Raw genomic sequence first — 15281 nt, forward strand, 5'->3', positions numbered from 1 at the left:
TTTCTTTTGGGAAAAGTCCATTTTGTAGCATGAAGTTTACGTGGTTTGTTGGGTCTGTTATGAATTGTTGAGGAGCTGATTTCATGAGGTTACTTGGGCATGTGTCTAGTTTGCAGTGGGATTTGGCATATCTTCTAAGTGTTTCAGAGATATGGTCTTCTGATAGTGGTTCGAATTCGGTCCATGTTCGGTCTGCTGGGTATATTCCGTCTTCTGGGTCTAGACAATCTAGGAGTGTGGCGTATTCAGTAGGGCTGGCAGGTATTTGGAGTCTTAATTGTATAATTTTCTCCTTGAAGTATTTCGCAAGGTTGTTATTTGTGACTGGAGTGGTGTCTAGCAGTTTGTTTACGAGGTGGAAGAGTTTGTGTGTATCTTTGTAGTTTGGTCCTATTATTGTCTTGTAGTGTAGTCTTTTGGTCTGTTTTATGGTATATTTGTATTTCCTCCGAAGTAGTTTCCAGGCATTTAGTGTTTGTTCGTCTCTTTTTTTGTTCCATGCACGTTCTAGTTTCCTAACTTGTGTTTTAAGTTTTTTCAGCTCTTCGGTGAACCATGGGTTTGATTTTTTTCTGCGTGATGTTCTGGTTTGGATTGGGGCAATTTTGTCTAATGTTGTTGTGCATAGAACGTCCCATTCTTGGAGGAATTGGATGGTGTCAGCATTGGTTGACCATTCGTTCTGGTAAATCTGTTGCCAAAATGTTGTTGGGTCTATTTTTCCTCTCGTGGTGTAAGTTGTTCGCTCATGTTTATTGATGGTGTTTAGGTATGTTTTTTGCCATTTGAGAGAGACATTTGCTTTATGGTGGTCCGACCATAATGTGGGTGTCCATCTTGTGTTGGTGATTGTGATAGCTGAGTCCGGGTCGAATTTGTGTGTTATGATGTCCAGTGTATGTCCTTTTTCGTGTGTTGGTTGCGTGTAGGGTGCATGTAGATCCCAGAGTTTTAGGAATTCTTTGCATTCTCGTGTGCTTGTTGAGGTGTCATCTTCAAGGTGTAAATTGATGTCTCCTATTATAAGTATGTTTGTGGCAGATATACATGTACAAAGCAGGCACTTCTCAATCTTTAAAAAGTATTAAACATAATTTTTTTCATTTCTGCCTTTGTTGTCTGAGCACGTTAATTTTCTGATTTGGTTGATCCCAGTTTCTTCCACTTTTCTAGGTTGGCTTTTCCATTTCTTCTCTTCTCGTCTTCCTTACCTTTTCTACATCTGTCAGGTGCTGATCTTTTGTTTCCCCCCTACCCCCCACCCCATTTTTCTCTTCTTTTTTTTTTTTTTCATTTGTAATTTTATTGAGTCATTTTTCTCTACTCTGTGTTTATCTCTCTTTTTCTGACCCTCTAGTCTTCAGTCTTCATTTCACATTTTCTCCCTCTCGGCTTTTTCCATCTTCCTCTCATTCCCTTTCCAGCACTCCCGTTGCCCCTTCTGTCTCTCCTTTCTTAGTCCCCCATCCTCTGTAGCAGGACTTTGGAGTTGGAGCTGCACTTGGAGAGTAGAAAGGTAGATGATCAGAATTGAAGTTTTGGTGTACTGACTCCACAGCCCTGCTCTGTACTCACCCTGTTAGCCCTCATCTACCATCCACTGCATCTCATCACCCTATCAGCCCTAGCTCCATCCCTGACTCTCCTTCCTCCATTGCCTCCAAGGCCATTCTTCCATCTCTTATCTTATATCCCATGTCCTATTGTCTCTCTTTCACAATCTTTTCAGCCCCATTTCCACCCTGTAAATTAATTAGATCTGCCCCTCCCGTTTGGGCAGCGGAAGCCAGGGGCTCTCCCTAGTAAATCATTTGCGTGTTCCCACCAATTACTCTGACCTCATACTCCCCCAGACTGCTCTTACACAGTCCAGGAATTAATGAACTCCATAATCAGTAGGACTCGCTGGGATGTAAGAAGATATTTTATTTCAATCTTACCAATAGCAGTACAGGCAAGTCAAGCTGAAGCCCTGCTCCCAGATGGAACAAAAGGTATGTTAATCAAGAGTAATTGAGAAACCAAAGGGCTATCAGGCCTCTGACCACCATTTGGTGCCATCCTCAGTGGTTCCTGAAGGGGAGGGGGGAGAGTTTATCAGAGGTCAGAAGCTGGTTTAATATTGTCAAGCTGGTTTCATATTAATATGTCCAGCAATAATTTTGACCTCCCGCAATCCTGGCACAGATAATGGAACACCATATCATGACATGTCCTCTCTTTCTAGCCTTCTGGAGTCTTCTGATTCTAATACCCTTCTGACTCCCATTTTTATACTATTTTGGCTTCATTGGTTCCAATGGACCCAGCTGTCTCAACAGGGCTCCTAGCCCTTATCAGTTTAATTAGAATGACTTCACATGTTCTTAAGTCCTAAGTATAAACAAAATCTCTTGAAAGCCCATCTGTGAGATGATCTCACAGACCATTTTGCTCTCTTCAGCTCCCCCCTTTGGATCTTCTCACCCGGGGTGCAGCTGACCCAGCACTATCTCTACATAACTATAGCAACTCTTGCTCATGACGTCTTGCAGGTGCCAGTGTCAGGATTGTTTATAGAGTAGATTGCCTCCACCCTCTGTCAGTTCTCAATTACCTCATTTCAGCACTTGCCACAGTGAAATGTAACTGTGTCAAAGGTGATTTTGATTTTTAAGAAGCCTAGCTCTTATTATGAGCCATTGGCCTGTATTTCACTTTGAGCAAGGGCTAGCAAGGCTAACATATTTCTTCAACCCTCACTCAACTCTATCAGAGACCCCCATCCCCTTTCAATGCCTCATCCTCTCTCCAGTCTTCCAGGTCATTCGCATTATGTCTGAACCGTCCCCACAGTCAAACCCTTTTCTCTTATCCCTCATTTATCACCCTCACTCATTCTCCCAACCCATCAATGTACCCCCACTCATATTTAAAATCTCAAAACTCCCACTCCCATCTATCCATAATTCCCTGCTCTGCTCCTCAACACTCTCCCATTCAGCCATCAAGTCCCAGTCATTTTCTGCTTTGTTCTCCTTCCCTCCAAACCCCTAGTCCCATCCATCTTCTGCTCCTTCTCCCTCCCCCACCCATGTCCTCTAATCCCATCCGTCTTCAGCCCCTCCCTCCCACTCACCCACTTCCCCTAGTCCCATTCATCTTTGCTCCCTCCCCCCACACCTACAACCCCTAGTCCCATCCATCTCCTTCCTTCCCCCTCCCTTCCTCCCTGACACCCCTAGTTCCAGCCATCTTCTGCCTTCAGTATCTCTTATCCATTCTCCTCTCTTCATGTCCCCCATCATTCCTTCTGTGTCCTCTCTGTTCTGTCCAGCAATTCCCCCCGTCCCTATTTCCTTCAGTCAGTATCTGTGCCCCCCATCTTTCCCCCTGTGTTCATGTTCCACCTTCTCTCCAGCTCCTCCCTCTTCTTTCCCCTGCACCCCCACCCCAGGGCCTGCATCTCTCCCTCTCCTCACCCCTACCCCCCCACCCCTTCTCCATGGTACTGCATTTTTCTCTCTCTCTATGGATCCAGAGTCTTTCCCAATATTACCCCCCCCCCCACCACACACACACGTCCCATTGTTCTTTGCTCTCCATTCTAGCATGTCTCTCTCTCTCTCTCTCACTCTCTGTCTAGTTTCTCTCCCCCATCAGAGCTCTCACTTTCCCCTCCCTGCAGTCTGGCATCTCTCTCCCTTACCCCTCTCCCATTAGACTTGTCTTTTTTACCCTTCCCCACCCCTTCCAAATTTGCAGGTATGCATCTGTCTTCTCCCCCCACCTTATAACCCCATGGGGTCCAGTATCGCCCTCCCCTTCCAATCTGGCATCTCTCTCCCTTATCCCCCGTCCCTGTGGTCTCATTTTTGTTTTTACCCTTTCCCACCCCCAAAAAAACTACAGGTATACATCTTATCTGTTTCGCTCATTATCGCTCCCCTACCACCACTGCTGCTGCTACTGCCGCAGCACTGGACTCTTCCAATCTTTCTCTCCTTCCAGCCCCGTGGCCCCCTCACCGAGTCTTCCAGTCCCCCGAGCCACCGGTAGCCTCAACGAGAAAGCAGCTCTTGAAGCCCTTCTCTCTCCTACAGCTTCCCGCCTAAGCAGGAACAGGAAGCTGAAGGAGAGAAAGACTTCTGGGGCAGGCCTAAAGCATTAAAGCAGTGTGTATACTGCTTTCTTGCTGAGGCTGCCGGCGGCTCAGGGGGGATTGGAAGACATGGGGGGGCGGGGGAGCGATACCAGATGCCGCAGGGCTGGAAGGAGAGAAAGAGAGATTCTGCCTGCAGCTACACCACTCAGTTGGGGCAATGCCAGGCAGGAAAAATGGGGTCAGAATCCCAAGGCTTTCCACTCGGGTGGCAGCTCGTTTCGGGGGGGGGGGGGGGAGGGAAATGGGACTTACATACCGCCTTTCTGAGGTTTTTGCAACTACATTCAAAGCGGTTTACATATTATATTCAGGTATTATTTGTACCAAGGGCAATGGAGGGTTAAGTGACTTGCCCAGATTCACAAGGAGCTGCAGTGGGAATTGAACTCGGTTCCCCAGGATCAAAGTCCACTGCACTAACCACTAGGCTACTCCTCCACTCCCCCCAAACTATGTCCATGATTTGGGTGTTCGCAACCCTTGCACTTTTTTCTGTCATAGTTGAACAAAGCAAAAACATCAAGGTCTAAAAGTTAGACTTTTTGGTCAATATCTGTTTTAATTATGACTGAGTCACAGAAAGGTTGCCTATATGACCACTGGAGGGATTAAAGTCTGAACCCCTCCCACCCCCACAAAGAAGTGAAAGAGACAGCTTCATACGTTATGGCCAGTCCCACTACAGCAGGTCCCTGCAGTCACCTAGAGGTCGGTACAGTGCACTGTAGAGAAGGGAATCCAGGCCCATATCCCATTGGTACACGTGGTGGAAAGTGTGAGCCCTCCAAAACCCACCAAAAACCTACTGTACCCATATACAGGTGATATCTGCATCCACAAGGGCTGTCGTGGTGGTGTACACACTAGGTTTTTGGTGGAATTTGGAGGGGTAACGGTGAAATGTGTACCTGGAACCTTTTTATGTGAAGCGCACTGCAGTGCCCCCTAGGATGCCCCACTGCTCTGATGGGATGTCTGTGTGGCCAGTGTATTAAGAATCCTGCCCCTCCCCTATCCCAATACCTCCCAATGACTTAAGTCCAAAAAGATAGACACACCGAGTACCACAAAGTCTAGCAAATGGCCATTTTGAAACAAAACGAGATATTTTTCGCTATATTTATCACTTGAATTTTGGACTTGTTGGTTTTAGACGTCTTATCAAAAATGCCCCTCTTGCTGATTTTGGGAAACATAATGCAGTTTTCTTAACCCCAGGAACAGGTTCTATGGCCGTCATTCCTGACATTATGTCCCACATTGAACAAGGGGAAGAGCCGTATATCAGGGATGAACCGGGACCAGAAGAAAGAGAAACTGGGAAAAGCAACTGCTCAGGTGAGTGGGGTAAAAGTCTGAGGTGAAGTGTGGCTTGTCTTTATCTGAGCAGGAATGAGGTACTCAGGCCCTTAGACGAAGGCAGAGATCTATTTTATTTATGGTGAAACCTGTTTATTGCTATATAACAGCAGATGAAATGCACATTTTGCAAATACACAGAAAAGTAGATCAGACCCCCATCCGTCCCCCTCTAAGACTACCCTGTTCTATGAATGATGTCATTCAGAACATTAAGTCCAAAGTCGAGAAGACAAGCAGCCCTATGTGAGTGGGATCTTCAATGTATTATTAAATTACACGGAGTGAATATTAACTTGAGTCACTGATAGTTTAATCATATAATAGTTTTCTGTTCAGTGTGGAAATGAACGTGGCAACATTTCATTCTCCAACCTTCTCTGCATCAAACACCCTCCCCTTCCAATCCATATAGACTATTATATTTATTAAACATCTAAATAACCTCACAAACATTTCAGGAATATTAATGAAATCATTTTCTTCAATAGAGTCCCACCGACAGCTCCACTTTGCTGTTTTCTCTGTCTGCCATTGTACCTTTATCAAGTGGTTTGCAATGTAGCCTATGTTTTTAGTGATTGAATTTGAAACTTATGTAACCCCCTGCCTCCCTATGGCCCTCAATACAGAGTATTGTGAGCAGGAGGTAGGCCTGAGAACTCAGATTTGGGGGTGGGGGTGGGGCCTCTGGCAATATAATCCTGGAGTCAGATTACCCCAGAATACCACCCCACTAAACAGAAGCAGGTATCTCTGTCTCTCTCTCCCTATCCCTAAATATGAAGTATGTGAGACCTATCTGGTCTGTTTTTATTTTCACGGGGCCTGCAAATCCAGCCAGGGAAAAAACCCAGCCCTGAGATTCAAGCAAGGCACAGTGCAAAAGTTAAAGAAGCCAACAGAATCAGGATGCAAAAACAAAGAACAGATTAGCACATATAAGTGATACAAGGCTGAAAGGAGAATACAGAATAAACAGACATGAAATCATCAGAGGTTGGTGAAACAGCTCAGCAAGGTCCTCATGGTTCATACATGAGTGCCCAGTCCTTTGGAAAAGGGAAATGGGACTTGATATACCGCCTTTCTGAGGTTTTTGCAACTACATTCAAAGTGGTTTACAAATATTCAGGTACTTTTGTTGTACCAGGGGCAACGGAGGGTTAAGTGACCTGCCCAGAGTCACAAGGAGCTGCAGTGGGAATTGAACCCGGTTCCCCAGTATCAAAGTCCACTGCACTAACCACAAGGCTACTCCTCCAAAAGCTGTTAAAAGGGCCAGTTTTGCATGTGAAAACCTTTTTTTAAAACTGACAGCCTTGAAGATCACATATGATTCAGTGTCACTCTGGAGCAAGTACCTTTGTGACAAGAGTAACAATTCAGTATGTTGGCAAGAACTGTGTTCAAGCTGTCGCAGTGGTCAGAAGACACAAGTTCCAGACGACCAGCTGGGTTGTATAGGTGAACCTGTTAGAAAGCTTCAGGAGGAATTTGCTGCTTCAGTGAAACACATTAATGTAAAACCGATCCAGGGCAAGGAATTTTCATCAGATAGAGCCAATGATGACATTCGCAACTTCCAAATGAATTACAGTGGTGGAAATAAGTATTTGATCCCTTGCTGATTTTGTAAGTTTGCCCACTGACAAAGACATGAGCAGCCCATAATTGAAGGGTAGGTTATTGGTAACAGTGAGAGATAGCACATCACAAATTAAATCCGGAAAATCACATTGTGGAAAGTATATGAATTTATTTGCATTCTGCAGAGGGAAATAAGTATTTAATCCCTCTGGCAAACAAGACCTAATACTTGGTGGCAAAACCCTTGTTGGCAAGCACAGCGGTCAGACGTCTTCTGTAGTTGATGATGAGGTTTGCACACATGTCAGGAGGAATTTTGGTCCACTCCTCTTTGCAGATCATCTCTAAATCATTAAGAGTTCTGGGCTGTCGCTTGGCAACTCGCAGCTTCAGCTCCCTCCATAAGTTTTCAATGGGATTAAGGTCTGGTGACTGGCTAGGCCACTCCATGACCCTAATGTGCTTCTTCCTGAGCCACTCCTTTGTTGCCTTGGCTGTATGTTTTGGGTCATTGTCGTGCTGGAAGACCCAGCCACGACCCATTTTTAAGGCCCTGGCGGAGGGAAGGAGGTTGTCACTCAGAATTGTACGGTACATGGCCCCATCCATTCTCCCATTGATGCGGTGAAGTAGTCCTGTGCCCTTAGCAGAGAAACACCCCCAAAACATAACATTTCCACCTCCATGCTTGACAGTGGGGACGGTGTTCTTTGGGTCATAGGCAGCATTTCTCTTCCTCCAAACACGGCGAGTTGAGTTCATGCCAAAGAGCTCAATTTTTGTCTCATCTGACCACAGCACCTTCTCCCAATCACTCTCGGCATCATCCAGGTGTTCACTGGCAAACTTCAGACGGGCCGTCACATGTGCCTTCCGGAGCAGGGGGACCTTGCGGGCACTGCAGGATTGCAATCCGTTATGTCGTAATGTGTTACCAATGGTTTTCGTGGTGACAGTGGTCCCAGCTGCCTTGAGATCATTGACAAGTTCCCCCCTTGTAGTTGTAGGCTGATTTCTAACCTTCCTCATGATCAAGGATACCCCAAGAGGTGAGATTTTGCGTGGAGCCCCAGATCTTTGTCGATTGACAGTCATTTTGTACTTCTTCCATTTTCTTACTATGGCACCAACAGTTGTCTCCTTCTCGCCCAGCGTCTTACTGATGGTTTTGTAGCCCATTCCAGCCTTGTGCAGGTGTATGATCTTGTCCCTGACATCCTTAGACAGCTCCTTGCTCTTGGCCATTTTGTAGAGGTTAGAGTCTGACTGATTCACTGAGTCTGTGGACAGGTGTCTTTCATACAGGTGACCATTGCCGACAGCTGTCTGTCATGCAGGTAACGAGTTGATTTGGAGCATCTACCTGGTCTGTAGGGGCCAGATCTCTTACTGGTTGGTGGGGGATCAAATACTTATTTCCCTCTGCAGAATGCAAATAAATTCATATACTTTCCACAATGTGATTTTCCGGATTTAATTTGTGATGTGCTATCTCTCACTGTTACCAATAACCTACCCTTCAATTATGGGCTGCTCATGTCTTTGTCAGTGGGCACACTTACAAAATCAGCAAGGGATCAAATACTTATTTCCACCACTGTATAGCTGTGACTATCAGGCCGAAGTTCAAAGTGTGCTGTGGAGCCCTAGCAGAGTGACGCTGTGTCAGGCCGAAGTTCAAAGTGTGCTGTGGAGCCCTAGCAGAGTGACGCTCTGTACCTTTGGAGCAGTTTCACCTCTGCTCATAACTGCGGACTCACTAATGACTCCTCACGGCCCCCAATGCCATCCACGACACCCTTGCCATGAGATATTGCACTGTACTTCAAGGAAAATGTTTTATTGTATTGTTTAATCAGGAGATGGGCCGTAAACCTATTTTTGAATTCTGAGGATAGCCCTTCAGCCACAGAACCTCGGACACATTCCTCATTTCATGTGAGTTTGGTTTGAGTTCCTTTCACACAGATGTTGCACACATGCTGCAACTGTGTTCTTCTCCTTGTTTTTGGTATGTGAACAGATCAGGAAGATCTTATACTATCCCTTGTGCATAGCAGCTGCTTGTCTCGCCTAGCATAACTGTAATGTTTATCAGCGACCAGGATATCCAACGTGATGATTTGTTTGGGGAAAACGCGTCACCCCTTCCAGGTATCAAGAAGTTGCATGTCCTCAAGGCATTTCCAAATGAGAGGAAAAGGGCTCAGAAATTTGTCGTACGCAATACGTCATACAGCACCCTACAGACAATCTTTCTATCTTCGATTAGTTTTACTTCTTTGTATCCCTGTCTCATAAACAGCACACTTATCTTCCTTCGGATCACCCAACGGGAAGCCTTTTCACTCAATGGCTATTATCTCTGTAAAACACAATGGATTACCATCCTTATCAAATTCTTCAATGAGGCGATCACGTGATGCACCGATAGGTTGAGACGTAATGCAGGGTCATGCATTTGGATGGCAAGAATCCGAGGGAACGGTACAGTATAGGGGGTGAAGTGCTTCAGTGTACGAAGGAAGAGTGGGACTTGGGGGTGATTGTGTCTTAAAGCTTCCAAACAGGTAGAAAAAGCGACAGTCAAAGCCAGAAGGATGCTTGGGTACATAAAGAGAGGGATGACCAGCAGGAAAAAGGAGGAGATAGTGCCCTTGTATAAGTCTCTAGTGAAGCCTCATTTGGAGTACTATGTGCAGTTCTGGAGACCGCACCTTCAGAAAGATATAAACAGGAAGGAATCAGTCCAGAGGGCGGCTACAAAATTAGTAAGCGGTCTTACTAATGCTTCTATATGCGCCATGTGCCATGAAAAAGGCCTGCGCTTTATGCTAATATATCCAGCTCTTCAAACTTTGTGTAAATGGAGAGTGGCCAGAAGCGGTAAACTCTCTACCTCTAAAGTGACTTATTGAAAGACCACGTGGGTTATCGGACTCTAAAAATATGCATTGACAAGGTTTTAAGGTATGCGACATAATCTGAATTCTTGTACGACGGTTTTGTGGGGGAGGGACCCCTGCATTGAGGTGATCTTTCTTCTCTTCCGCTAGCTTAGTGGGAGAGACGTTGTGGGCTGTTTATATGATTGTTATGGGGGGGAGGGGAAGGGTGGTTGGGGGAGAACTACAGAAGAAATAAGATCTATGGGCAGGCTCTGTTGGTGCACAGAATGACGGTTACCAACTGGGACAGATATAGAAAGCAGCTGGAGTGAGGCTGGGCATTCTGGCTCTAAAATATAGTAAAATTCAGCCCTCGGTGTTAAGTGTTTTTTAAATCCCATCTGCCACAGCCTTTCTGTAACTGGATATTTAGCACTGGGCTGTACCCAGGTACCGGCACTGAAAATCCAGCTACAATGTGGCCACTGGTACTTTGCCAAGTACCAGCGATATTCAGAAAATTATCCAGATAAAGTGAGGAGAATGTTTTTGCTGTCTTAACCTTATATTGATTATCTAGTTAATAGACTGAGTATTGCTGCTAACCTGATAGCTTCTGGCTCCACCCAAACTGCCCTGTCAATACCTGGATAGTGCTGAGATGATCTGTCCCGCGCCGACAGCTGTGTGGCTGCTCCCCTCCCCCTCCCCCTGCAGTGTGCATCCAGGGCAGACCGCCACCAACGCCCCAGCCCGTTCTTAGGTTTTTTTTTGTTAAATTTGTACCCTGCGCTTTCCCACTCATGGCAGGCTGAATGCGCCTTACATGGGGCAGAGTCACAAGGAGCTGCCTGTGCCTGAAGTGGGAATCAAACTCAGTTCCTCAGTTCCCCAGGACCAAAGTTCACCACCCTAACCACTAGGCCACTCCTTCACTCCACTTCAAAGCTTTTTTGTCTACTCAGTGCCATTTCGAAGGAATCTCTCATTATTTCACAAGCTTGCAGTGTGTGTAGATAAACACTTCAAGAAATAGTTTTGCAAATAAGAAATGGAACAGTTTTTAAGCCTGTAGGGATAAGATACCTGCATAAATAAACACTAACAGAGCTGGGAACAACTTTAAAGTCAGTTGCTTCGAGTCGAGAAGCAATATAGCATGAACTATTCTCTGATTCTTTTCAAGGTTTTGCCTCAGCAAAAACAGGATTGTTTATGAACTGCTCGCCCAATGCAATCACCTAAGAAATATTCTTGCACCATCATGTACTCCAGGTCAGGTTAAACCAGCCATTTTGACGCCTGGACATGAAGTGAAGGCCACAGTCCTACATCACTAGACTGGTGGGAGCCTGAGTTCCAGGAACTGCAATTTTGCTGACATATAAATATGTAAGTATTGCCACACTGGGAAAGACTGAATGTCCATCAAGCCCAGTATCCTGTTTCTAACAGCGGCCAATCCAGGTCACAAGTACCTGGCAAGATCCCAAAACAGTACAATACATTTTATGCTTCTTATCCCAGAAATAAGCAGTGGATTTTCCCCAAGTCAGTTTAATAATGGTCTATAGACTTTTCCTTTAGGAAGCCATCCAAACCTTTTTAAACCCCGCTAAGCTAACTGCTTTTACTATATTCTCTGGAAATGAATTCCAGAGTTTAATTACACATTGAGTGAAGAAATATTTTCTCTGATTCATTTTAAATTTACTACTCTGCAGCCTTATTGCTTGCCCCCTAGTCCCAGCATTCTTGGAAAGAGTAATAGAGCAACTCACGTCCACCCGGTCCACTCCACTCATTTTTTTATATAGACCTCTATATAACAAAAGAGAGGGAACGAAGTACAAACTAAAGTCCAAACAAAAAAAAAACAAAAAACAAACAGCACCACGGGCCTTTAAAAATGGAACACAGTTCTTTAATGAATGAGCCTTGACAAAAAGACCCTAATGAATGAGCCTTGACAAGGCTCATTCATTAAAGAACTGTGTTCCATTTTTAAAGGCCCATGGTGCTGTTTTTTTTTGTTTATATAGACCTCTATCATATCTCCCTTCAGTCGTCTTTGCTCCAAGCTGAGAAGCCCTAGCCGCTTTAGCCTTTCCTCCTAGCGAAGTCATCCATCCCTTTTATCATTTCTGTAGCCCCTCTCTACACCTTCTCCAATTCCACTATACCCTCCCCGAGATGCAGCGACTAGAATTGAACACAACACTCAAGGTGTGGCCGCACCACAGAGCAACACAAAGGCATTGAAACGTACTCATTCCCAACAACACCCAACACTCCAGTACTTTCCTCCCAGGCGAGAGAGTCCGGAAGAAGAGTTGATTTTTATGTTAACCCCAGGACCATGTGCTACAGCCAGAAATTGTGTATAAGAAGCACCTCTGCAGTCCTGAAAAGTCCGGTGACCTCACCAGCTCCGAGCTAGTGTTCTCTCATGTTTTCTAGCTCGTAAGACTCCACCCACTGCTGGGACTTTTCTGAAGCCTTCAGTGCTCTTGCCTGCCTCCTGCTGCATCTCTTCAAGGACAAGACTTCATCACCATCATCAGGTTGTATAAACCAGTTCTGTCCTGCTATTGGGTAAGAAGCAGGTGGTCCTAGATTCTGGGCCTGGAGTCTGTGCTTGTGTTTCCTTACAACCCTTCTTAATAAGGGCAGGTCATTTTTTCCATGAAGGGCCTAGCCTTTGTGCATAATTCTCCTATTGTTGTTTCTTCCTTTGTTCTAACAATTTATGAGCTGCTAAAATAAACCTATTTCTCTTTTTATAATTACTGCCCTGTTTCATTGCTTGTCAGTAGTGTTGAGGAGCTTAGAACTCAGATGTGCATAGTCAGGAGATGTGCTTTGTATCTTTCCTGATATTAGACTCTGGAATTCGTTGCCGGAGAACGTGGTACGGGCGGTTAGCTTGACGGAGTTTAAAAAGGGGTTAGATAGATTCCTAAAGGACAAGTCCATAGACCGCTATTAAATGGACTTGGAAAAATTCCGCATTTTTAGGTATAACTTGTCTGGAATGTTTTTACGTTGGGGGAGCGTGCCAGGTGCCCTTGACCTGGATTGGCCACTGTCGGTGACAGGATGCTGGGCTAGATGGACCTTTGGTCTTTCCCAGTATGGCACTACTTATGTACTTATGTACTTATGACTCCACATTTCAAAAATACCATTACACTTAAGGCTGGCCCTGAAGCCACACAGAGAAAATCCCAGTGTAAAATAACCAGTCTTTCTTATTATAGGTAGGTAATATCTTAAAAACCTCCACTCTCGAGGACGCGTGGCTTGCTTGCTCTGAGACGCCTGGGCCCTTATTCGCTTTAAACTCGCCCATAAATAGAACGATTTTACCTGCGCTGAGTAATAGAGATTCCATTTCATCAAGCAGATCAATCCATAGACTGGTGGGTTGTGTTCATCTACCAGCAGGTGGAGATAGAGAGCAATCTTTTGCCTCCCTATATGTGGTCATGTGCTGCCGGAAACACCTCAGTATGTTCTCTATCTCAGCAGGTGTGTGGTCGCACAGCAGCAGCTCTGGCTAGGTCTCCAAGCTTACTTGTTTAGGTTTTGTTGAGTACCTGGGGTTGAGGGCTCTTCTACTACTACTACTACTATTTAGCATTTCTATAGCGCTACAAGGCATACGCAGCGCTGCACAAACAAAGAGCTTACAATCTAATAGACAAAAAATAAATAAAGTAATCAAATCAATTAATGTGAACGGGAAGGAAGAGAGGAGGGTAGGTGGAGGCGAGTGGTTACAAGTGGTTAAGAGTCAAAAGCAATGTTAAAGAGGTGGGCTTTCAGTCTAGATTTAAAGGTGGCCAAGGATGGGGCAAGACTTAGGAGCTCAGGAAGTTTATTCCAGGCGTAGGGTGCAGCGAGACAGAAGGCGCGAAGTCTGGAGTTGGCAGTAGTGAAAGGAGAATGACTAAAAAGGGAATTGTGAGACTAAAAGATACTGCGAACCGCTATGTAGATAGTGATGAAGAAAAAGCAAATTTGCTAAATAGATACTTTTGTTCTGTTTTCACAGAAGAAAATCCTGGAGCAGGACCGCGATGGACTGGAAAAAGTACAAATGAAAATGGAGCGGATACAGCATCATTTACAGAAGAACAACTTGTAAAGCTAAAGGTGGGCAAAGCCATGAGACCGGACGGGATCCACTCCAGGATATTGAGGGAGCTCAGAGAGGTTCTGGCGGGTCCTCTTAAAGATTTGTTTAATAAATCCTTGGAGACGGGAGAGGTTCCGAGGGATTGGAGAACGGCGGAGGTGGTCCCTCTTCACAAAAGTGGTGCTAGGGAAGAAGCTGGAAACTACAGGCCGGTAAGCCTCACTTTAGTTATTGGAAAAGTAATGGAAGCGATGCTGAAGGAAAGGATAATGAATTTCCTAGAAGCCAATAAGTTGCAAGATCCGAGACAACATGGTTTTACCAAAGGGAAATCGTGCCAAACGAATCTCATTGAGTTCTTTGATTGGGTGACAGGAGAATTGAATCAGGGACAAGCTATGGACGTAATCTACTTAGATTTCAGCAAAGCTTTTGACACGGTTCCCCACAGAAGGCTTTTAAAATTACTGGATGGGCTGAAGATAGGACCCGAAGTGGTGAACTGGATTAGGAACTGGTTGACGGACAGACGCCAGAGGGTGGTGGTGAATGGAGTTCGCTCGGAGGAGGGAAAGGTGAGTAGTGGAGTGCCTGAAGGATCGGTGCTGGGGCCGATTCTGTTCAATATATTTGTGAGTGACCTTGCCGAAGGGTTAGAAGGTAAAGTTTGCCTATTTGCGGATGATACTAAGATCTGTAACAGAGTGGACACCCCGGAGGGTGTGGAAAACATGACAAAAGATCTGAAGAAGCTAGAAGAATGGTCTAAGGTTTGGCAATTAAAATTCAATGCGAAGAAATGCAAAGTGATGCACTTAGGGAATAGAAATCCACGGGAGACGTATGTGTTAGGCGGCGAGAGTCTGATAGGTACGGACGGGGAGAGGGATCTTGGGGTGATAGTATCTGAGGATTTGAAGGCGACGAAACAGTGTGACAAGGCGGTGGCTGTATCTAGAAGGTTGTTGGGCTGTATAGAGAGAGGTGTGACCAGCAGAAGAAAGGGAGTGCTGATGCCCCTGTATAAGTCGTTGGTGAGGCCCCATCTGGAGTATTGTGTTCAGTTTTGGAGGCCGTATCTTGCTAAGGATGTAAAAAGAATCGAAGCAGTGCAAAGAAAAGCTACAAGAATGGTATGGGATTTGCGTTACAAGATGTA

At 45.3% G+C, this 15281-nt stretch overlaps 2 protein-coding genes across 2 annotated transcripts in view; one reads left to right on the top strand and one right to left on the bottom strand.

The window, feature by feature from the left end:
- LOC115463276 (zinc finger protein 271-like) overlaps positions 1 to 15281 on the bottom strand; it is a 972359-nt gene that overhangs the window by 162553 nt on the left and 794525 nt on the right. The window lies entirely within an intron of this gene.
- The window catches only part of LOC115459995, a 112242-nt gene that overhangs the window by 83700 nt on the left and 13261 nt on the right, over positions 1 to 15281 (top strand). The window contains 1 exon segment of the mRNA XM_030189859.1: positions 5363 to 5482. Within this exon segment, the coding sequence (XP_030045719.1) occupies positions 5363 to 5482 (120 nt within the window).

This window comes from Microcaecilia unicolor, chromosome 1 (assembly GCF_901765095.1).
Source record: "Microcaecilia unicolor chromosome 1, aMicUni1.1, whole genome shotgun sequence".
In the NCBI taxonomy this organism is placed as follows: Eukaryota; Metazoa; Chordata; class Amphibia; order Gymnophiona; family Siphonopidae; genus Microcaecilia; species Microcaecilia unicolor.